Source organism: Oreochromis niloticus, linkage group LG5 (genome assembly GCF_001858045.2).
Source record: "Oreochromis niloticus isolate F11D_XX linkage group LG5, O_niloticus_UMD_NMBU, whole genome shotgun sequence".
Classification (NCBI taxonomy): Eukaryota; Metazoa; Chordata; class Actinopteri; order Cichliformes; family Cichlidae; genus Oreochromis; species Oreochromis niloticus.
The window spans coordinates 9,789,476-9,814,093 of NC_031970.2; the positions used below are offsets into that span (position 1 = coordinate 9,789,476).

The 24,618-nt window shown below is 38.7% G+C and overlaps 3 protein-coding genes across 3 annotated transcripts in view; 2 read left to right on the plus strand and 1 right to left on the minus strand.

Annotated features, from left to right (window-relative positions):
- The first annotated feature begins 6,005 nt into the window (after positions 1-6,005).
- Positions 6,006-16,808, plus strand: nudt3b (nudix (nucleoside diphosphate linked moiety X)-type motif 3b). The gene is made up of 5 exons (XM_003453666.5): positions 6,006-6,387; positions 7,614-7,724; positions 12,066-12,110; positions 12,201-12,285; positions 12,599-16,808. Exons 1-5 carry the CDS (start codon positions 6,289-6,291, stop codon positions 12,793-12,795), a joined length of 537 nt encoding a protein of 178 aa, XP_003453714.1. The 5' UTR covers positions 6,006-6,288; the 3' UTR covers positions 12,796-16,808.
- Positions 16,809-17,733: 925 nt separating this feature from the next.
- Positions 17,734-22,311, minus strand: rps10 (ribosomal protein S10). Its single transcript, XM_005458423.4, has 6 exons — positions 22,173-22,311; positions 21,569-21,718; positions 19,903-20,077; positions 19,169-19,246; positions 18,108-18,163; positions 17,734-17,819 (listed from the first exon to the last, which is right to left on the minus strand). The coding sequence occupies exons 2-6, from the start codon at positions 21,716-21,718 to the stop codon at positions 17,778-17,780; spliced, it is 501 nt and encodes a 166-aa protein (XP_005458480.1). The 5' UTR covers positions 22,173-22,311; the 3' UTR covers positions 17,734-17,777.
- Positions 22,312-23,310: 999 nt separating this feature from the next.
- The window catches only part of pacsin1b (protein kinase C and casein kinase substrate in neurons 1b), a 30,755-nt gene continuing 29,447 nt past the window's right edge, over positions 23,311-24,618 (plus strand). The window contains exon 1 of the mRNA XM_003453694.5: positions 23,311-23,489. The gene's annotated coding sequence lies outside the window, so the exon portion shown is untranslated. The remainder of the gene's footprint in view (positions 23,490-24,618) is intronic.

Here is a 24,618-nt window from a genome sequence, read left to right on the forward strand (position 1 = left end):
AAACAGATGACAACAAGCATCCGAGTCCTGCCAAAAAGTTCTTTTTGAACCCAGTCAGTTATTGAAAATATTGCCAAAATGAACTTCCACCAAAATACAACAGCCTGTGAACTTGAAAGAAATTTACAAGTACAGAGACAATATGAAATAAGCTTTATTAATTAGCTGAGTTAGCTTGCTAATATCGCAACAGTGGTTGAGTGCACAACCTTAAAGCTAGCGGCACAATACTTGTGATTTGGTCAGTACCACATTAAACCCATAAAAAAGGCCATATGTCAGTTTATTAGCTCAAGTTTGGTCATGACATACAAGCTGGACCTTGTCGGCTAAAGTTACATTAGCTAAAGCAAACATTTCGGTAAAAGAGAAAAACACACATCATGCCATAGATTCAAAACATGTTCCAACTTTTGTAGCTCTCTTTCCTTATAGTTATAACCAATGTTACTCACCTTGAAAGCATATTCCAAAGAAGACGATTAGAAAACGTCCAAGTAAAGTGAGCATGTCGTTAACCGCCAATTCCCCATGATGCACCTCGGTAGCAGTCACGTGAGGCAGTTTTGAATCCTGCTGTGCTCAACTTACCCACATTGTCAAGTTCACATAAGTTGCTGATTTAGCTGGACATGAGTTTTCAAGTTAGCTTTTTTTGGTGTAATTGGGACGTTTTTAACTTGTAATTCTATGTTATAACAACAACTTCAGTCATCTATCGTCAAACTGATATAGAATAATATGTTGAAATAACAAACATCTAGAATTACATTTTACAGTGCAGTAAAACCAAGGAACTGGTGGTAGACTTCCGCAGGCACAAGCATCCTCCACTGCAACCACTGAACATCCAAGGTATGGACATCGAGGCTGTGGACAGCTACAGGTACCTTGGTGTTCATCTGAACAACAAACTGGACTGGACTCATAACTCAGACGCCCTCTACAGGAAAGGGCAGAGCAGGCTGTACCTGCTTCGGAGACTCAGGTCGTTTGGAGTGGAGGGCCCACTCCTGAAGACCTTCTATGACTCTGTGGTGGCCTCAGCCATCTTTTATGGTGTGGTCTGCTGGGGGGGCAGCATCTCTGCTGGGGACAGGAAGAGACTGAACAGGCTGATCCGAAGGGCCAGCTCTGTTCTAGGATGCCCTCTGGACCCAGTGGAGGTGGTGAGTGACAGGAGAATGGTGGCTAAGCTGTCATCCCTGTTGGACAACATCTCCCACCCCATGCAGGAGACTGTGACAGCACTGAGCAGCTCCTTCAGTGGGAGACTGCGGCACCCACGGTGTGGGACGGAGAGATTTCGCAGGTCTTTCCTCCCCACTGCTGTCAGACTCCACAATAAAGACTTTTGCAGCTGATCAAACACACAAACCCACACATGTGCAATAAGACTGCTATACGTGCAATTCTTCTTCTGACGAAGTTGTGTTTTTGTATTTTCCTACTCAGTTGTATATAGTATTTGTATTTCTATTTTATTCTATTGTATATAGTATTTTATTTTATTTTATTTATTTTATTTTATTTTATTGTATTTTATTGCATTCCAGTGTTTTCTAATTTCTGCTACATAACTTTGCACTTTTGCTGTAACAAAACAAATTTCCCACCTGTGGGACTAATAAAGGCCATCTTATCTTATCTTATCTTATTATACAGAGGTTTCACTGTAAGATCTGAGACTATAGCTGTTCAGGTGTTGGATTATATGAGCAGCTGCAGTTGGAGCCCATTAATATAAAGCTAACAGTATCTAATTTAGGTTAGCTAATGTGTTCTGTAGTTTGTTTTTCTTTTTTAATATAGTGTGCTTTAATATGCCTTAACTCTGATTAGTTTTCATCATTTTCAAATCATAATTAATATCCATGATTTGGAGTTCATCACTTGTTAGGTTTTGATTTTCAATATCTGTCACTTTTAATTTAAGCACACATATGCTACCAGTGACACAACGTAGAAGATAAACATCAAAGTCATGTTTCCTTTCATGAAAATTCAAACAAAAAAAAAAAGATATATATTTCAAAATGGAAAAAGGGGGGAAAGGAACATAGTAAGAATTCCTCCTTAAAATACGCATGGATCAGATCATATGGTCTAGGAATAAGAGGTCCCTTATGAACGATTTTTAAAAAAATTAATTAATTAATTTAAAAAGAAATGCTGCAGTACTGCAAGAGGTGAGCGCCCTCTTCTGGACAGGGCAGAAACTGTAACACCGCCCCTATGTGTGAATGGTTCATCAGAGACTTCCAAAGAGAATTGGTTGCCGTAGCAACAGCAGATCGTAATAGTGCAGCCTCTTGAGTGTGACCCTACACAGATATGTTTAATTGTGTAAGACCTGCTTTCCTCATCCTGAAGAGAGAGAGAGAGGCAGCATAGAAACTATATATTTCATTCTGTGCAAACAACTGTGACCCTGATGAATTTCAAATGTCTTTGCAACATGTGTTGTTTATTTTCTGTTGGGTTCATAAATCTTATGGATTCCTTGGAAGTTGGCAGGTGCTTGGAGAAAGTGAAATCAACATAGCTGAAACCCGAAACTTGATTCACTGAGAAAAATCATCAATTGAAACCATCAAAACTTCACCTGTCGCTTGGTGTCATACATTTTCTGGGTTGTTAAAGTTGATAAAGAAATAAAGAGATTAGTCAGTCTTGCAGACAAGTCTGATATAATATAGATTTTTGTAGAGAAAAAAAATCTACAACAAACAAAAAATTCTGTGGCCCCACACGTCTGTGTGTTTTCCTTGCACACTGAAAATCATCTGCTAGTAGTCAACAATAATGCTGTGGTGATGCTGAATGTGCATAATTACAGTATCATGAAGCCTTTTCTCAACAACTGAGAATGTGTTGACCCAACTCCTGCTCCTAGAAAACACTTTTTTTAATTGTTATTTTATTTTAATTACATTTATATGTTAATGTCGCATAATTTACATTAGCCCGGGGAAACACATCTAATTACATTTTTCTTTCCTGCATCTAGTAATGTATTTTAATAGCTACACACAGGAGGTGGTGGACACAATATTATGAACACCTACTGTGCCGTACAATTAGTTTCACTTTAAGGGGACTCAAGCTTTTCACTTTTTTCCCCAATAATTAATCGGGGATGTGTTTAAATAAAAATATGATACAAGTAGGACCAAATATAGGTGGCATGGTGGTCTGATGGCTAGCACTGTCACCCACACAGCAATTAGGTTCTGGTTTGAATCCAGGTTTGGGCCTTTGTCTGTGAAGTTTGCATCTTCTTCCGGTGTTTGCATGAGCTCCCATAGTCCAAAGACATATTTCGGGTTAGGAGATTCTAAATTGGCTATAGATGTAAAGGGTTAGGGTTGTGAAGATGAACTGTCTGTCTCTGTGTGTTAGTCCTGCAACAGACTGGCAATTTGTGCAGGGTCTCTCAGCCTATGAGGGTTTAATAAATGCTCCAGCCCTGTGGCAACCCTTAATTTGATAAGTGGAAGAAATGGACGAATGGGTCCAAAATACAAGCAACCTGTCACTTAGTTATAGTCTCCTCCTCACAGCCTAATGTATTTCCATGTTTAAACCTTTTAAAAGGCGTCCTTGCTCAGTGTTACATATTTTCAAATAATTACCGTAGATGTATAAAAATGTAAGCGATAAGCCTGAGTTATTCTTATTTTATAGAGATTCAATACCATAATTTCATATTAGTTTTTGATTAGCTTTGTTTGTGTTTGTTTCTCTCCTTGATTATGTCATCGAAGCAAGACTTGCCCTTTAATGAAGAGCAATCTGAGATGTGCTGAGAAGAAGGTAAGAGCCACTTCAAATGTCAACATCTGTGGGTAGAAAACTGAGAAGTAAGTGAATCGAATAAGGAGAAATTGCGTTGCTTTGATTACTGGTAGGAAATTGAGTTATTGCAGCTATGACAAAAGCAATGAAATGAGAACTTGAACAATCAATAGAAAAGACTTGAATAAGAGCTTTTTGTAAGAAATCAGCATGCTGAGGATTTGTGTGAGTTTGGTGGAAATCATGATGTGCCAGTCAGCTTAAAATAACTTCAATATTTGCCCCTTTTTTTCTTTTCTGGTTTGGTTTATTGTTTGTATTTGCAGACCTGACTAATTTAATAATAATAATAATAATAATAATGTATACTTTATTGATCCCCGTGGGGAAATTACTCTCTCTGCATTTAACCCATTCACTCAGTGAAGCAGTGGGCAGCCACTAATGGGGCGCCCGGGAAGCAGTGTGTAGGGACGGTAACTTGCTCAGGGGTACCTCAGGGTAGCTGTCCAGTGGGGGGGCGGCCATGCTACCTACTGAGCTATCCCTGCCCCAATTTTTCACACAGAAAACATTTCAACTGACACTAAAGAGTTTTCATTCATGTCCGCTTAACTGCTCTTTATTATTCCATGAACTTTGAACTGTTTGAACTGTTTTTTGTGGGGGGTTTTGTGGTGGTGGTTTCTTGTTTTTTCTTTACACACATCATTAAAATACTGTAAATGAACTTGTTTGCTTGTATGACAGCTGAGATTCATGTCCGTGTTTTTTGGGTTTGTGTGTGAAATTGAGACATTCAACAATAAAGCATTTTTGTTTTATTGTTTGCTGTGGCCCACTCCTTCACACTGCAGTTACATCAGATTCATCCTCCGTTGTTAAGGACAGGGTTTTGTTGTGTGGTTGGTGAGTTTATGTAACAAATTCAATTTAAAATTCAATTTTGAGTTCCCACAATTAAGTCGCTGCAATAATGAGATTAAACTGATTATTTAGGGACCTGAACAGGTTTGTAAGACTGTGACTCACTGTTTATTCATTTATAATAATGCAAATGCAGAGCAAAGTGCTTTTTTTAGCAACATCGACAAGCCCAGACCATCCAATGCTGTTTAAAGCTCTGCTTTCCTAAATTCTTTTAGAATTTAGTTTACATGAAAGGTTCCAGTTTTGGTTCAATCAAATCTCATGTAAACAGTTAAAACAGATGTTAAACGAGACTGAAAAAGCTACATTTCTTTTCCAAATATTAGAAGACATCAATGAAATAGACTTCTGCATTGTTGGTAGACTTTGGCAAGCAAAAAAGAGAGATATTTATATGTCTTATCCAAGTTATAACAATGCAGAAAACCCTGATAAGATTCAGACTTTGGTCAACCTTTCCTGGAAAGCAAAGATAAAGATTCAGAAATGTCTTTGTGATCTAACTGAGGGCACAAGGGTGTTCTTTCTGATCGATACGCTATTTGCTTCTATGTTGATTTAGCATGCACTGTTAGAGCCACAGCCTGCTCTGCAGATATGGGGCATTAGATAGTACTAGATGAAGAATAAAAGAAGATTAGTGGAGCACTTTCAAATGTATTTTTTTAACCTGTATAAAAAAGTCTAGAGAGACCCAAAGCCATTACAGTGTGTAATTATAGTTTATAATTATTATTGGAAAATGTGTTTTCACAAGCATCTGAGCAATTAAATACTAAAACTCCCATGTAGAGATAACAAGGTTGAAAATCAACATGATAGTAGACTATCCACCTTAATTAAAAGATATTTTTATTATAGGTCAATCCAGTTTTACTCTTTATAATTGATTAACCATTTCTATTATTTAGGTATTTTTGCAGCTATTTTCCATTTGAAGTACATTAGGATTTGACAAAAATACATTTGATGCCTTACTTGAATTTTGTGTTTGCCTAAAAACCGCTTTTCTCACATTATATGCTTACATTGTCGGATCTATTTTGAGGGCCATTCCTGCGCTGTCCATTACCTGCGGTGCTGAAACTGATGAATTAACCTGGTGTGTCTTTTTCTAATGTGAGCAGCAAACTAATTTGATTACGCTAAATACGATGTTTCCCCAAATAAAAAGTCATATAAATTAATATCGGCATCAGATAAGCAGACCGGGCCATCTAGTTGGAGCCTAACGTGCCAGTTCCCTTTACCGGCTCACTCCAGTCAGAGCGTGGTGCTGCGTTTCCCCCCACGCTTCGTTGCCCTAATTCTTCAACCCCTGATAGGTAAATTTCTTACGCTCGCCAAGCTATTAATGGTTAAACTACGTCGTGGGCGTAGCGGCTCCTTGTAATGGCGACCGTGCCGTAGATGTTCCCAGGTTTGTGAAAATGAAGCGAAGAAGAAGTTATTTCTTTTAAGTAAAACGCCGAGGTTCCCCGCAGGAGGACTTTGCGTCTACAACCATCGTCTTTATAAGTGGCAAACATAGCTGTACTTTTGAACTTTTACGCTCCCGAAATGATGAAGCTCAAGTCAAACCAAACCCGGACGTACGACGGGGATGGCTACAAGAAGCGGGCCGCTTGCCTGTGCTTCAGGAGCGAGAGCGAGGAGGAGGTGAGTTCGGTGATGTGAACTGTCTGGCGGGCCAAGCTAATATTAGCATCCGTAGGTTTTATCCAGCCTTTTCTGTTGTATGTAGATCGACACGTTTATCAACACGGCTTTGGTTTTATCCCAGCTGGAAAAGGATTTCTTTTATTCTCGTGTCGACTCCCGACGTTATGATTATTCACTATTTTTCAGCTGGTACTTACCCGAGTGTTATGTAAGCCTCTTTAGCAGTGCAGATAGCAGCCTCGGTTATGATCAGACTTACTAGCTCCGCGCTAATGCTAACGTTAGCTTGCTAACTACCCGGGTTGCTGCCGTGGGCAGCCGGCTATCGGCCAGGAACCACAGCCCACAGTACAGGCTGTGGTGAGTGCTGACTCTATTACTACCAGCTGTCGGATGGACAGAGAATATTTAGTATTTAAAGCGACAGCTAAGATATGTATCTGCTCGCGTTACAGATAGTTTGGCGAGCTAAGTGTATTGTGTTAATGCAACTAGCCAAACATTGTACTGCTATGTAGCTAGTAGCTATCCTAGTTTAAGCCAGAAGATGACTCTGGCAGTGATAGCCGGCTTGCTTGTATCACTTGTGTATTTTGATTAGTTTGTTTGCGAAATTGACACTGTTGATATTTGGAGCACCAGCTTAATGGGAGCGTCGAGCCCCGTGTGCACATTTTACAACATCGCTTATTAATGTTGCTATTTGTGTATTTATCGCTCCTATCTAGCCGTATCAGAAAAAGCGAAAACGTGTTGTGGATTACTTGAGCTCAGTCACGATTTAGGACGCTCACGTACAGTCAAAAGGAGACACAAAGATGCCTTTGTACTTAAAACATTTTACTAGGGGAGGAGATGGGACCAAACCAATTCCCCATTTTGCTTAAAGTAAAGGCCAGACTGTGTAGACACGGGTTGTTGATTACAGGAAACGTATCAGCATTACCAGCACCAAAGTGGAAACTTTTACCTAAGACTGTAGTTTATCTGACTGACACCTAGGCGTTCCACAGTTCATCTCCACTAAGAACCCAACATCTAAACTAGTTCACTAGCTATGATTTATTGACAGTAATAAAAGTACTAGTTATTTTAAACCCAATGGGTTATCATTTCCATTTTTCTTGAAGTTGTATTTTTCGATGTCCCAGTTGATATTATGTGAACAGTAACTCAGAGTTGGACTGTCATACCTGACCAGTATTATATGGGGTGTTTTGCAGGTGCTACTGGTGAGCAGTAGTCGACATCCTGACAAGTGGATAGTTCCTGGAGGGGGAATGGAGCCCGAAGAGGAGCCCAATGTTGCAGCAGCTCGAGAAGTGTGTGAAGAGGTCAGTTGTGTCACTCAATATTGTTATATCTTATTTAAGCCTGTAGCATGATGGCCTTTTCTCTTTGGTTTTCCAAGTGACAGATGTTGTCTCTATGTACACTGCGTACTGGGAACCTTAACATGATCTTTTTCAGAAATGTCAGTAGCTGGAAATATAATTCTCAGAAAGTGTGGCAAATTTGTTTGACTATAGACTCATAAGATGTATTGTATTACAATTCTGTTAACTCGTGTCTGTATTTAACACTGAGCCTGATACCTTGTTCTCAAAATCCATTTTGTCAATGTAGTCATCCTGTTTGCATGGACTGTAAGAGAGAGAGAGCCTAGCAACATGTAAGCTGTATCATAGCATCATGTTACAAAGCAGTCTTTAGGTGTCAAAGGAGGTCACACAGAGATTGAACACTGGCTGCACAGTAGTTTGACTGCAGTACAGTCAAGTCACACAAACGCAGAAAATGACAACAATTGAGTTTTATTGTTTGTACGTTTTCTCGTAGCTATATATATTAGTATACAGTAGTGGTCACATTACAAGGGCAGCTTGGAGGACACAACATGTTGTTTTTGTTGTTCTGTATTGGGGTGGATGGGTAGTAATTAGTAAACGGTTCTGAAGCTAATTGGAAATCAATATTCTACTTATACTGCTTACGCCTGTTTGTTAAATCAGGTATTCTTCCACTCTGCATGCTGTTCATCCTTTGGATATTTTGATCAGAACGGACACAGGGCACATAAGACACTGAATCTCACCCGGCAGTTGGCTCCTAGTGGGCCGCTGACCTTATAAAGCCTATCCTCTCTGTGTGATCCATCACACTGATGGATGCTGATATCATCCCTTATCCTGGCTCCTGCTGATTGGTAGCTTTGGTGGTTGCAGGACACTGAGGCCTGCCAGCAAATTTCCACAGGGTCAAAAGCAATGTCACATCACTGCTCAGGCTCCTTATGTGCTAAAAGGCAACATTCAGAAACTTTGTGCTGCTTGACACATCACCAACTACATTGGCTTTCTAAGCCTCTTATTGGACGATGGTGTAACAGGACATATCCTAATCCTGGTGAGCCTGTTCTGATTACCATATGAGTGATTGCTTATGCTTATTGGTTTGGAGTCTCTCCAGGGATGAGAGTGAAGACAAGGCATGCAGTAGCAAGCCAAAATTTACAGAGGGTTTCTTTGTTAGACTGTTCACTATCTTTGCTTATCCTTGTATTATGGAGATGCACCCTGACCCTGCAACCTGAAGACGCATTGCATAACTGGTAACGAAGTCTCAGCTGTACATCCTCTTCCCAAGTGTTGAAGTGTTGCCCAGTAGTCTTGTGTTACATGAATGTCAGAGCTGGGAGACTTTTTCCATCTCATAAAAACAAACAGGTTGACTTTTGGCCTATTACTTAATCCCTGGCTCGTCTTTGGAGTTTCTAGTGGTGTGCCTGCTCTTTACCATATGATCAAGCTGAAGGCCTTAGGAGTGCAATACCGAGGTGTTGGTACAGTGTGTGGAGTCAACATTTATTTATAGAGTGAAACTGGAAACTGAGGAAGAAGCTGCAGAGATGTCAGTGAGGGCCTGGCGCTGTGTCAAAACCTGACCTACTGTTCACCTCTGGGAGTTAAAATCTTGGAGATGATTTTTGGTGTTAAAATTTTCTCAACAATATTAAGCTCTTAGAGACCTTAAAGTTTCTCTATGACAGAAAGGTTGTGACATTTATATGGCTCTGATTTTAGGATTGTGAGAAAAGGTATAATAACTCGCAAAGTTTTTATTCATCTGCTTTTTTTCCTGACCTTTTACATAACGAAACTAAAAGTGATTTTGAGAGAGAGGCTGTCAAAATGTGCCAAAAGTTGAGAGAGGGTTGTTTTTCAGATGTATAATAAGTCAATTTTAAAAATCAGTTAATCAGTAAATCAGGAACCTTTTCCCCCATTAATCTGGCACTTGATCTTTTTAATTAAATTTCCAAGAAAACTGTGGCTTCAGCCTCTGAAAAATGTTTTTCTGTTTTTGTTGAATATTATGTTTTATGTAGTTTAGTTTTTTGACTAGTAGTTGGACATCTGAGACTGGGCTCTGAGAGATAGTGAGGAAAAACAAATTCACAATATTATTGTTTTGTTTTTGTTTATTTTGTCAGTTGCTTGATTAATGTTAAACATGTTGTCAGAATGAAAATTATCAATGCTTTTAATAGTAATTTCATTGCTGTAGAAGTAATTTATGTAATTTATGTCCAGTCATTATGAGGGGGGAACCTGACATTGACCTACTTTGTGAGTTGATCCCTTTTTTTGGGATGTTAACTTTTTCAGCTAGGACAGTTTTCCAAGTGGTGCACCTTTTTTTTTTTTTTTTTTTTTGGGAGGATCATAGGTTTTTGTAGTTTGGAACTGCAAAAAACAAAAACTGAGAGCCAAATGGCAATTTGCATATATGGGAGCCTAATAGGGGAAAAATATAGTGCTTTGTTTTGTGGGAAAACAAAGTTTACACCAGTTTGCACACAATTTAAGGGGAGAGTGGGTAAAAAATACCTGTCATATGGCTTCTGCTGGACCAGCAATGTCAACGACTGTTAGCCCAAGTGTGTTATCTGTTGGGCGAAGTTTGGTAATGATAACATGGTATCTAAAGAGAAACGTGGAAACCAATCCCTTCTAGGAAAAAAACAAAACTGGTTTTGAAGTTGAGGCAGCAAAAACCTTGTTTTTGTTTTGCTTTGTTTTTTCTCTACTTTTTTTGGGGGGGGGTCTTGTGTTAAAGCTAAAGGAGGCAAGATATATGCTAGTGGCACTGTTGGACAGCAAATGGGCTGTCAAAAGCATGCTTTACAGTGTAATCAAAAGAAGAACAACATGTCAGATGACATACAGTCATATGAAAAAAGTTTTCATCAGACTAAGCAGTCCTGCGATAAACTGAAGTACACTCAGCAATAAGTACACAGCAGCAAGTGATTCTGTCACGTTCAGGTCCTGACTTCGACTGTTCCATTGCAACACCTTGAGTCCTTTCTTTGTAAATTTGTTGTAGATCTGCTGGTATTCTTTGGATCATTGTCCTGTTGCATGACCCAATTTTGGCCAAGTTTTAGGTGTCATTGCTAGTGGTATCAGGGGTTTGTGCTGATATCTTGTGTTTGGGTTTTATCCAAATGTGGCATTTTGTATTATGGTAAAAAAAAAAATCTTCACTTTGGTCTCATCTGTTGAAAGGACATTGTTCCACAAGTGTGTGTGGTTTGTTCATATGCAACTTTGCAAACCTAAACCCAAGTTGTGTTGCCATGTTCTTTTTACAGAGATTAATCTTTCTTTTGGCAACCCCTCCAAACAACCCATACTTGTCCAAACTTCTTCACACTTGCATACCCACTTAATTAGTAGCACCTGGCTTTGCTTACCCTCTTAATTCCTTTGGAGGCAGTAAGGGTGTACTTCGGTTTTCACAAGACTCACATGACTGTGCACATTCCTACAAAATACAATCTGTTGACTGGACAGTTGAACATTGCTGCCCTGGCTTGTCAGCAGTGAAAATTTCTGTCAGTGAGGCTTATATTTCTTTAATGTGCAACACTCAGCCGAAGCAATAGACAACGTGCAACACTAGTACCAGTGGACACTAAAGGGCAATGTGGACACCCAAGTTTGTGAGTGAGATAACTCAAGAACAAAGCAATGAAGGATATTCAAATTGATGCCATAGGTATCTGCTAAAAATCTTGGATGAGATTGAATCTGTTACCTCGATCTCAAGGGAAAGGTCATAGGTCAAATTTTCAGAAAATCTTGTAAGTGCCATAACTCGAGAAGGAAGTCAAATTTTCAAATGGATTCAATAAGTGTATCTACTAAAAATCTAAGTTAGTGTCCAAGAACATCCCCAATTGTTTTTGTTTTACAGCCCTAAATAATGTGCCTCGTTGCAGGAAAGTGCATGCAAAACATGACTTCAGTCTTTGTATATGCTGTATATTGTTTTTATTCTGTGGCCTCAAAAACAACAATCCAGGATTTAGATGGAGTGAATGTGCTGGGGATAAACACAATCTTATGATGTAATGTAATCCAGTGCAAAACAAACACCATTTCCAATTACCATACAAATTAAATCAGCTCTATTTGAAACTATTTCAACTAAACACTGAGGTTCAAATGAGTGTTTATTGTTAGGCTGTTGGAGTGCATTAAATTATACAAGTGTTTTTGCATAGACCTCAATCTCTTCATATTGAACGAAAAGCCTTTAATCGTCTGTGACTTCATCCTGTGACAGTATTTACTGAGCATTTCATCATTTTTCATTCATTTTTACAGGCTGGTGTGAAGGGGACTTTAGGTCGCTTGGTGGGAATATTTGAGGTGAGCTGCTATGTGTTGACTTCTTTTTGGGGGGGGGGTTCAAGTGTCACCATACTGTTTGGTTAATTATGCAAATGTTTTCTTCCACAGAACCAGGAGAGAAAACACAGGACCTATGTGTATGTTCTTATTGTAACGGAGGTGCTGGAGGACTGGGAGGACTCAGTCAACATTGGTAAAGCACTGTTTGTTTACTTGTCAGAATGGGGATCATACGGACAAAGTTCTCAGGCAGACACATGCTTGACTGTAGCTTTTTTTTTTTTTTTTGCCTGGCCTTAGTGATATTACAGTTTTTAGTGTATGTTTACTGGGGAAGATTATAAAACCAGCTTTGTTCCTGCCCTTGTGATTTTCACTTTAACAGTGTGTACAGTACTAATAATCAGTCAAAACCCATTTTTCATAATGACTTTTTTTTTCCCCCGTGTGTTGTTTTATCTTGCGTGTTAACCTTCTCCACAATGCTTTCTTTTTCTGCAAAACAGGGAGAAAAAGGGAATGGTTTAAAATAGACGATGCCATACAAGTGTTGCAGTGTCACAAGCCTGTGCAGGCCACCTACTTTGAGGCTCTCCAGGAGAGTTGTCTGACCAGTAATGGAACTCCACTGGTGACCACGATAGGTGGGGACCTCTCCCCTACCTACAGCATCAATCAGAGCTCTGTTTCGGGGATCAGATAACTAAAACCACAACTCTGAATACCCCAGGAGCTTTCGCCACCACCTGCGCTCTTACTTGTGTTATTTCTCTTCTCTTCTCTTCTCTTCTCTTCTCTTCTCTATTCTTCTCTTTTTCTTTTTTTTTTGTCTCAGTAACATGGTTTGCCTTGCCAACTCCTTTGTGCCAGAAATCTGGCGCAGACTCAACAAGTGTTGGATGAATAGTCCAAAACACTTTGTAAATGTAAATGTAATTTTTGACCCCTCTTCTTTTTTGTTTTTCTTTTTCTTTTTACTGACAACTGCATGAAGTGTCCCCTCATTCCCTTTTCCTTAACACACCCTTAGCGTGGTGTTTATTGAATGCAAGAACTACTTTTTACTGTTGTAATGTAAAAGTGTATACTTAGTGCTTAAGCTGAAGGCTTTTCGTGGTCTTTTTAATGTCTCCATCTTTTTTTTGTTTGTTTGTTTATTTTTCTGTGAATGAATGTGCCCATAATAAGTGTACTCCCTCCCCTGTTTTAAGGATAGGAAAAATTGTATCTGAACGAAAAGAATTGTGGGAAGTGACTTGTCTTGCATGAGCGCTATTGTTGTTGCGTTTCACTCACTCGAGTGGCCTGATGCTGACTGTGTGACAGACAGGGTAAGGTCTTTTGGCTTTTCTTCACTCTTCTCCCTGTTGTAGTTGTTCTTGTTATTTTTTTGTGGTTTTGTTTTGTTTTTTAATCAGAAGGATACGGCCCCTTAATTTCAATAGTCTTTCCATTTCTGTTTTCAGCGGTGTTTCTTTCCTATTTGGGAAGCTAGCCAAGCACTACAGGTTTCAATTTCAGAGCATGCATATATGTATATATGTATATGCGCTGCACAGTGACTGAAAGAATGTTAGCAGACAATGTAAAAACCATCTTTGTCCTCAGTGTCTCCTCTTTTTGATCCCTTTTTGTTTTCTTTGTTAAAACGCTTTTGTGTGACTGACTACAGAGTCTTCCTCCAAACATTGAGAGGGTAGAAATGGTAGATTTCAGAATCATGGACTTGTGTAATTTCAAAGTGCAGCACATATCACTTAAGTTATTAAAACCCATTTCCATATATTTTACTCCTCACATTCAGTTTGGTTAAAAGCAATTGTTTACATTGTGTTTGTAACATAGTACAGATGAATTTAGCGGGCACTTTTCATTATGGTCATGACCTTTTTTTTTTCTTTTTTTTTTTTCTTAAAAAAAAACAAACCCTTCCCTCCTTAGTATTTATTCTGCATCCCCCAAAACACTCAAAATACCTGCTTGACATTAAACGGAATGGATCTTTAATGCTGATTTTGGCAAGATGCAGAACAAACAAGCCTTGTACAGTTTGAGACCTTGTTTTTAACATGTAAAATGCTTTTTGGATACTAGTTTTTGTTTTTGTTTTTTTTGTTTTTTCTCCTCTCTAACGTTTGGCAAGTCTCTTTAGCTCAGCTGTGTCACTTGGCTGCGATGTGGCGTGAAGCAGCTGGCTCAATACTGTGAAACTGGAGGCGCTGTAGATAGCATGTAAGAGGTTTTTATTGTAAATTGTTTATTTCTGTATAGATCAAAGGTGAGAATACAAATGACAAAACACCTCTTACACATCTGTGAGTGCTACATGTCATTTCAATTGAGGCTGGAAAACCTGATTGAACTCACTGCGTTGGCTTTGAAGCTGTGGGGAATTTTCTCTTGAGATAGCATTCAGTACATCAGAGGCTAAAGAACAAGGAATGTGGCTGTGGGTGAGATTAAAGAGCCTATTTATAATAGAAAATTCTTAAAACCTTAATGTTTTTGTTTTAGACCAAAACAAATTGGTAACGGCAAGGATTTTTTTTTCCCTTTTTTTTTTGTTTTTTTTTTTTTTGTTAATAGTCTTTAGTCAAACTATGAAATGAAGTATAACTGCATTCTGAGTTGGAAAGCCTGGAGTCTTTTCCTCTGTACCACTAGGTTTAATCAGTGAATTTTCCCCTAGATGGTTTCTTTCATTGATCTCTTCACTTTGGTGTTCTGTCCACATTTCAACCTTTTTTTTTCCACATGGATGAATTTGGAAAGATTTGCACAAGCAAACCTGATATGTTTCACCTTCCAAGTTTATAGGACACACAATTTGCACATCCAACAGATAAAAACATTTGCATTTGTTTGGAGTTGTCTTTTTCTAGCTGGTGAATTTCATTCAGTTCTGTTTTTCTTTTATTAATCTTTTATTTGCTCTCCCTTATCTCTTTCTGACTAGTTTATAACCCCTCCACTACTTTCACCAGCTGGCTGTTTACTCTGTTTTTGCTAAGCAGCTGCAGCTGAAAACTATGCTACAACTGCATAAATGTAGTCAATGTGGGACTGCAGGCTGGAAAACCCCAAGAAGGAGCTAAAAGATGCTGAATAATAGTGTAAAGTTGAGTTTGACTACATAGGTCTTTGATTCTTACATAAGAGAGACACAGTTGACACAATTTACGTACAAAAAAAAATCATGTTAACAAAAAACTCATTATAGCCACATTAAAAAAGTATTTGATGCCCATAGATTTAAAAAGATTTCATTAGGGTTTCTGTTGGAAAAGACTTGGCAGTACTTATGTATTTAACAATGAATATGCACAGAAAACTCCAGTCTTATGATTCATAATCTGATGAGAAACCCTTTAATAGGAAATGAGAACTGAAAGCAAGTGGAGCAAAGTTTATCTAGACAAAGAGCAGGGTGGCTTTTAGTGGTGGACTGAGTCTTTTCTTCCATGTTTATGATTATGGTGGAAATCACCACATGCTAGCACGGCTGCTAACACTGCCCTGCGATAATCCAGGAATTCAGATCTCTTCTGAATGACAGTTAAGGTGAAAAGGGTCTAAAGTCTCCTCCAGTCTGAGACTGAATCATTTTTACTGCTGTTTTAGAAAGGTGTGGTGGTCAAAGTCTTGCTTTATGATGCTCTGCCTGGCACTTGAAATGAGATTTTGAGTTGATTAGACTTTTCAGTCATCATCTAAAGGTACAATTAAATAGAAATGGGATGAAACTACATATGGCAGAAAGCAAAAGCCTAATAAACTAATGATTAAAATGGCTCTCTAGTTTGATGTGGGTGACAGGTACTGTCAAAATGAATGTGAGGAGGATTTCCACAAGTAAACAGCCAGTCATTTTTAATTATTAATAACCACTTATTCCTTATCCTGTTTCTTTTGTTTTGTCTGTCTTCTCTTGTTACTGACAACCTGATGTCTTGTATATAGGTAACACAGCAGATAGCCAGAGAATGCACTTTGGCTTTGGTCCTAAAGGATTATTGTAATTTTTTTTTAACCCTTCTTACTAAAATTCAAACAGTTCCTGTCACAAATTGACTGATTTAGGTTGGAGTGCTAGTGGGAAATTTGGAGGTTTTCACTTAAATTCCACATTAGACTGATTGTATCATTAGATGGTACAAACACATTCACCCTTAATTGGACCTTTTGGCTATAAAATTGCCTCTTTAAAATGATGACGCTTCCTAACCTGAAACAGCTGGAGCTTCAGATAAAGTCACTTCATTTAATTTACCAAAGTGGACGGTTTATTAATGTGTTGCCATGTCAGTTAGTTGGCGCCATCTTGTGGCCAAAGCAAAGGAATAAAACAAAGCACATCACTTGGCAGCTGAGGATTCATAACATTCAGTTTTCCTTTAGCACAATGATGACCGTTTCACCTGCTAAACGACTGGAAAAATACATATGTTAATTAAAAAAAACAAAAAAAAAAAAACAGCTGCCATCTCTGAAAAACAACCAAACAAACTCTGAATTTGATAACTTCACTTTTGAACCGTTGACCTCAGCCTTGAAGTTACATATCTGTATTTGTGTTCAAGGTCTATGTGTCACTGGAATTTTTTTTTTTTTTTTTTCCTCTTTTGTCATTTGGGACTGTGGAATAAGACCAGTGTGAGAAGACTGAAGATTGTAATATAAATGTGCCAACAAATAAACACCAGTATTTCACATTCAGGCTGGTGTCTGTGTGTTCAATACTTCTCCAAGTGTGCTCTCTGTAGAGTATGTAAGTATTTACAACAACTGGATTATTGTAACTCTGTAGCTAACTCACCCATCAGTTTTTGTTTTTTTTTGTTTGTTTTAACTCTTGAGGTTTATGTGCAAAAAGAGTTGTTAGGGCTACTTTCAACATGTCAGCAGCAGGACATCTTGCTACACTAGGACTGTCAGACACTTTCTTTCATTAGATAAATCCACTTATAAGCAGATATTTCAGGGAAACTATCAGAGTCAATGTTAAACTTTAAACAGAAATTTTCCTCAGTGTAAAAGGGTTCTTTTGGGTTAATTATAACTTTGGCAAAAAGGCCTAATTTAGTATACAGGTGAGTCATCGAGTCCTAGATCATTTCAACTTGACGTTACTATAACCACCTAATGTTTTCTGTGTGGACTAACAGTGAGGGAGATGACTGTAAAAATGACCCTCCACACAATTTACCCACCAGACTGACTTCCTGCCAAAAACAAAGGCATTTAATCACATCAAAACATGAGTCAAAAGACAAAAACCAACAGCTGCTGGACTCTGTTTAGTTGCGAAAATCTACTGGCCTTTGGCCTCACACTGCACTTTTAACACAACTGAGTCTTATCACCATTTCTAGTATTCAAACTCCTCTGTTCTAAGAAAAGCCTCTAGATGGCTTACAAATCACAGGGTTCAAGTTTCATTTGACACCATCTCAGTCTCACTGTGGCACCTCTCTTGGCATGCTCATTAATTATCCAAGTATTTTAAGACTCAATTAATCCTGAGCTGGTCCGCCATCACATTACTCAAATTTATAACCAACATATGTGGACTTTATCCTGCTCATCTTACAAAATACTTAAAAAAAAAAAAAAAAAAAAAGAAAAGCACAAACAGACAGAGTTGTATTTGGATTTTCTTTATTGTACACAAAGAGAGAGTGAAATTTACTGAGGCTGCTGTCCTCTGCCGCGTCCAAAGCCACCTCTCTGCAGAACAAAAAACATTTTGTCAGTTGAGCAACATGTTCAATACAAGAATCTACAAGTTCAATACAAGTTTTCCAGCTGCACTGTATAAACCACATTTAGCTTTCTGACATTCCTTTTTGAAACCCATGTAAAACCGCACCCACAAATAAGGTTTTAGGGAGGAATGCCTTTGTTCTGCTGTAGAAAACAATTCTTATAACAGAAAAACATTCAAGATCAAGATGAGGTTTTTGTTGCCAGCCCATTTCTCCAAATACCCGAATTAAACAAAGGAAATGTACTTACGAACTGGAACTCTGTGGCAGCTCCAGCACCGGCCTCTGCCTTCTTGTCAGCACCAGCTAAAGGAGAAGTTATGAGTTAAAAGGCCAGCCAGCAACTTTCAGAAACATCAAACTTGTTAAAACTTCACTATAACATGTCAAATATATACCAAAATTAGATTCTTAGGGGTTGTGTCTAATTCAAATAATTTTTACTGTCATTCTCTTTGCAGATGTTTTTGGTAAACAAGTTGAAAGTTCACACCAGCACAAATTGCCTTCTCATTGTCAGAAATGATGATGGGAGCTTCATATGCCTCGTTTTGCTTTTATGACAAAGACAAAATATCAATCCTTTCAATAATATATATTTGATAATGTCATTGCCTATGTTATGATTTTGTCTGTTCTACAACAAAGTGATCACAATGATTCAATTTTCTAAAGGAAACTTGATATAGATTCTCATCTAAGAACAATTTTACATGTCATTTGCCTTTGTTTTGGCACAAGCACTACTGGTTTGGAAATAGGCTGTGATTTGGCCTAAAACAAACGATTTTACAACATTAAATTTACCATTAACGTTTAACAATTTCCAGGGAATCGGTTTCTACCACCATCTAAAGGTGACATAGCCAGTGTAAAGTTTTTACATGCAGTGATTCAGACAGCCACTAGAGGTCCTCCAACATTAAAATTTTATACAAATCTACTCATGGTGGTCAAACTTTATCGAGGTGCTTGGATGTCTGCAGATGCCTGTACTTTTTGGAGGCTGGTAATTTCAGATTTTCGTGCTGTTAAAACTATTGGTGTTAATATTTGCGTGAGCAGCCTATAAGAATTAGGACTGAGGTGCTCATTCAGACAAGAGTAGACAAACTATAGGAACATGTGATGGGTCGCATCACTGCATTTTCACATTTCACTCTCAAAAATCAAGAAATTTTATTAATGCATAACACCACCGTATGATTTAATGATCCAAAATTACCATTTCAGTTTGCATTGTTCATGTAAACATCACAAGACCACATGAGCAGCTCATAATGTGACTAGTGTAGTTTGTGTTATACGTACGGGGTGCGGCAGATCGCCTGTAAGCATCTCTGTCAGCCTCCCCACGGTTAAGGCGAGCGGGCCTTTCTCCTTCCACTCCTGCGGGTAAAAAGATGACAAAACATTAAGCTCCAGTTTTCCTAGCTTTCCAACAGAGGAAATTCAATAGGCTTTAAAATTCTTTAATTTTAATGCTAACAATTCTCACTAAATACGAGTCTTTGGACTCTGGGGTTCCTCTTTTGAGTTTATTGATGAACTACTTCAATAAATTTGTATTCTTTACAGAAAAACAAACACCCTTTAACAGCAAGAGGAGACCATAACATTTCATGGGGCACTTAATTGCTGAAACCTCTTGAGCATATTTTCATAAGATCCAATTGAAGATACCAATTGAAACTGCAACTTCAGCTTCAACGAAAGGCAAGGAAATTATGAAATGAGATTGTTACGATCTAGTTCAGAAGTTAATCAAAAATTACTCATTGATAAAGAGACAAATTAAACCTTATTTAGAACAGATCACACTCAGGATCCAGAACATCTAAAATAATCTGCTGAAGTTTAGATTAGCAACTTTGATTTCTGGAAAACTGTGTTTGAGCACCAGATTTTGAGTTCACAATCAGCTTCAATATCATTTATAACCTCAGGAAGCATTAACATATTAAATACTATTACTAGTATTTCTGGCTTCAGGAAATGAAAAATCAAAACTTATTAGAAACAAGCATGTATGATAGATGTTTTACCCTTGGGCCTGGGCCTTGCGGTCTCAGGGCGGGTCTGGCGGCGCAGGGTGGCAGGCACGATCTCAGGGGGAAGGTGGAGGAAGTCTCTCAGGTACTGGATGCCCTCATTGGTGAGGTACCAGTAGAAATGGCGCCAGGCAAATTGCTCCTTGACGTACCCACAGGACTTCAGAGACTGCATGGAAAAGCAAATTACCACATTATATTGACTACTACAATAAATCAGTACAAAATCTAGGTTGGTATGGCAGGACTATGCAGAAAGTATCTTTAGGGTTCTTGCTCAGGTAAATGCACAGAAAGGCCCTGGCCAGATAGTAGATTCAAATCCGGGACCTTCTTGTTGTGAGGCAACAGTGCCAACCAACACACAACATACTGCCCTACAATCATTCCAAAAGATAAAATGAACTCAGATGCAATGAACTCTGAGCCGACACCAACACCCATGTGAAAAATGTCGCAAAAAAAACACATTTCTCGTTGTCATTTACTCCCCTCATCATGTCATGGAATCAAAATTATCTCCAATTTTTTTTTTTTTTTTCTAAACTGTTTTCATGAGTTTAGGCCTGTCACATATCTTGAAAGAGCAAATAATCAGTCACACAAGTTTACGAAACCCGAGAGGGCAGAAAAGATATGCATCAGTAGCATCCTACTGTAAATGAGTGTGATGGCAGTAAAAATCAGCTAAACGTTGCAAAAACAAAAAAACCCCAAAACAAAACAGATGCATGCTGATTTTTTTCCCCCCCACATACAACAGTGGACCAAATCAGACCCTCTTTTAAAAACTGGTGGGGGACTACACAAAGAGGGGACAGGTCCCGACATTTTGTTTCTATTGTGGCAGGCATTGCATAAAACACTGGGATACGAGCACCATGCACAAGGTGGCGATGGCATCAGTCATTTGTATACATTACACAATAAATTCTACAAAGACACACTGCAGAAGTCTAAATCAAGGACTCACAGGTGTACCAGATGACCACATGCCACAAGATGAAATGCAGCAGCCCAGGTTTGCCTTCAAGCCAAGTCCTTTTGCTGCATGCATTCCCTTACTTCCTCTCTTCTTAACTGCTCTATATTATAAATACAAAAAGAAAAGTCTAAATCTGCATTCACTCCCGCTCTTCTGGGAGGATAGGAAGAGAGTCCCAAATTAGCGTATCCTGGATTTGCCTTGGGTCTAGCCACCCCAATCTGGACCACGCCTAAAAAAAAAAAAAAAAAAAAAAATCTCCCCTAAGAGGTGTCTTAACTACATCCCCAAACCATCTAAATTGGCTCATTTTGATGCAGAGGAGCTTTACTTCAGAATTAAATGCTGAAAATAAAAATATAATTCTCATCCCTTAACTTTCTCTAACCCAAACATGTAAGGAGGACATTGACAGTACCTTGCTGTCTGGTCAAACTACTAAACAACTTTCACGGGTTCACAACCAGGACTTGATATCTGGACTGACAAATGACGTTTTCCCACTTAAGAACGCATAACCCCAGAACTCCTAAGTGATAGTCAAAACACATTCAAGATCACTGTGTCACATGCCTCCCAAGTTCTTCTGCCTGCAAGCCCATTTACAGTCACTACAACTCAGTTAATTCTAGTCTTGGTGAGAACTTTACATGCTGGACCTTCGTTCTTTCTCACCTGCATCGCTTTCATCACGTGAAGGTTGGGTACATTCTTGTCAGCAAGCTCGGGATGCTTGGCCAGGTGGACGTCTTTCTTGGCCACCATGACTCCCTCCTTGAAGAGGAGCTCGTAGATAGCAATGCGGTTCTTCTTGGGCATCAGCATCTGCATTAAGAGACAACGTGCATCAGATCCCTGGAACTCAACCGATACTTACAGCAGCCTCAATAATAGCATGCTAACTGGCTAGCGTGCTAAGACACATCTAGTAATGAAAATCAAACCGCTGAAGAGACAATCAGCTGACGCTTTAATAACTCAACACATCAGGAATGTTTGGACACATTCACATCAACAGCCACTCTGTTTTATAGAAATTAAAAGCTAATATGTGAAGACCGCGTCACAGGAGAAAAATGGCAGCCGTTCGTGAACGCCGAAGCCGGGGTTACTTCTCCACTTCTAAGCCGAATATCAACAACTGAGACGCGTTTAAGGCTAAAATACGCATATGTCTCCATTTATAACTTTAATAACAATGAAAAACCGAATAATTTTATTTTACAAAATGTGAGATGGTGAAGATATATTTGGATTATTACGCCGGGTCTCACTTTACCTTTCCACTTGTTAAGGGACCGGAGCCGGAAGGAAAGTTTCTCTTCGATCAGGAAGGTATATGCTGTGGCGCGGGCCGCCTGGAAAGGCTTGCCCTCTGCTGGTGTGGAGGGGAAGCGCATCCTGTGTTCATTACGTAGCTGCAAAGTTTTGGGTCATCCTTTAAAGCTAGCTGCACAAGCTGATCAGCGACTTCTTAGTTTAAACATGACTTGAGGGGTATTTCAAAACTCGACAAAATCATCCACTAGTTCTCTGCGCTCCTTCTCCTTTTGTATGACTTTGTTTATTTGTAATATTGATATTACAAATATCATAAATAAAAGAATAAACAAATAAATAGATAAATAAATAAAGTGATTTTTTTTTTACTCAGTAGTGATTCAAAGGCTTCAGAAACATGAACCCTGGATAGAAAGATGCAGCCCTCCAAGAAAAGAAAGTCACACCTGCAGAAAATTTTCATATCTTCCTGGAATGTTTTTAAATATGAATAAGAGCAGACAGACCATTTTTAATGAAGGGATGTGGCATTTAAAATTCAAAACAAAACAATAACCCCAAGAAATGTGTTGTATGCAGCCCATTTATTTGCATGGTAGCAAGTAAAAATTTCCGAGTATTATCTCAAAGTGACTCGAAATACATTTGGTCTGTTTCATACATACGTACTTTTCCTTTAAGAGTAGTATTATGGGCTATTTTTACTCAATTCTTACTTTATTTTTACTCAGACTACACACAGTCACAGCGTGTTAACACACAGGCAATGAGGTACATTCAGTCTAATGTATATACTTTAGCAAATTGTTTGAATTTTTTTTAGTTAATTGATTTACTCAAAAAGCTTGGTATAAATGAATGATAATTTTGTGGCATTCATGTCTGCAAGAGTGAGTAACCAAAAAAGAAATAAAAATAAGATTATTTAGATAACAGCAATTTGCCACTGTCCAAAAATACTTGTAGTTTTTAGTACAGTGAAAAATAGAAAACCTGTGGTTTCAGCTTCTCTAATACAAGGATTTTATCTTATACATATTTTGACACAGTTTCCTGGAAACTTTGTAATAATAATAATAATAATAATAATAATAGGAAGAAGAAGAAAATTGGGCATTTATTTTGAAAGACCTTCCCGGAAAACAACCCCTCCGTTACGGTTAGTTTGATTTGAGCCCACTCACCATCCCCCATCTGGCGGCTCCTTTCAGCGGCGCGTTTACCGGCGACAGAAAGGAGGCAGTCTCGGGTGATGAACGGAATGATTACATTTTGAGAGCTCAAAGGAAGCTGGATTATCAATTCGTATAAATTCGTAAGTTATTCTTGATTTCTTTCATAACCGTGTGTTTGCTATCAACAGCTAGCCACCGGCGGTTGGTTTTTGTGATGAAGTAGCTTAATTCAGAGCAAATATTACTGCTGTCGGCGATAACGAGGTGGCAAGCGACCGCGACGATTGCCAACGAGATTCAATTAATGTCCACAGATTTAAAAGTTAATTTTTATAAAAGAAAAACAAGTCTGCCTAAGATTTGTTATTATTTGCCTCCCTTATCTGTGCCTAAACCCCGCAGTTTGTATCTAACACCGCTGCTCTGTTCTGCTGCTTCATGACACTTATTCATATAAAAATGAGCAAAGAACAGCACATCTACAATCTGAGTCCTTAGTAGGAGTTTTTGTCAGAACACCGGCCGGCAGCAACCTGTGCGGGCTGCGGCAGAGGGCAGGGAGGGACGTCTGAAGTAAAAAGCTTGTCTCTGGGCAAAAGCCCGTGCTTCCTCCAGACCAGCAAATTTCTTTGATTTATCGCTGGAGATCAGCTGGTGGTACATCAGGCCAGACAGGGCTGCTGACCTCCCCCTGAGCAGAGGCACTCATCTCGTGTTAGTGAGCTCTGTCCACGGTTCTGAACTCAGATCCTTGGTAGGCTCTGCTGTTCAGACAGACCGTGAGAGATCAGACCGCTGGACACTGTGCATCTGGAATGTAAAAGGGAAAAAGTTGTGTAAGAACCATAGATTAAAATGTGCATCATACATCAATTAAATGTGCAATTAAAAAAGAAACACTCCAAGAACAGTTTTGGCTTTTTTCACTCCCTGTGGTTCTGAAGACAGCAATCAGAAACCTCAGTTTGATTTTGCAAACTCCAAAATCTGTCATGTTAGCAGTAGGACTAAAAGTTACATAAACATTGGCTGAATGAGACTTACCAGAAGTAGAGAAGTGCCCGAATTGAATAGAAAGACACTGTGGAAGTACCACTCCATTTACCATTTACTATGTGCTTTAATATCTGGCTGAATAGTTGTGTATTAAACTGATAACTGGGGTTGCCTGCAGCTCTTCTAATCCATTACCAGAAAGATGTTGAGGGAGTACTGCTAAGTTGATTTTGAACTTCCTGAAGTAATTATTTCCCAAAATACTGTTTTAAA

What these genes read in the sequence shown, in the direction of transcription:
- rps10 (XM_005458423.4), bottom strand. Translation starts at nt 21,718, where the DNA reads ATGCTGATGCCCAAGAAGAACCGCATTGCTATCTACGAGCTCCTCTTC. An exon ending in ACGTGATGAAAGCGATGCAG is followed by an intron (nt 20,078 to 21,568) that starts GTGAGAAAGAAC and finishes TTTTCCATGCAG; the next exon opens with TCTCTGAAGTCCTGTGGGTA. An exon ending in CTGCCACAGAGTTCCAGTTC is followed by an intron (nt 17,820 to 18,107) that starts GTAAGTACATTT and finishes TTTGTTCTGCAG; the next exon opens with AGAGGTGGCTTTGGACGCGG.
- nudt3b (XM_003453666.5), top strand. Translation starts at nt 6,289, where the DNA reads ATGATGAAGCTCAAGTCAAACCAAACCCGGACGTACGACGGGGATGGC. An exon ending in GGAGCGAGAGCGAGGAGGAG is followed by an intron (nt 6,388 to 7,613) that starts GTGAGTTCGGTG and finishes GGTGTTTTGCAG; the next exon opens with GTGCTACTGGTGAGCAGTAG. An exon ending in GCTTGGTGGGAATATTTGAG is followed by an intron (nt 12,111 to 12,200) that starts GTGAGCTGCTAT and finishes TTTCTTCCACAG; the next exon opens with AACCAGGAGAGAAAACACAG.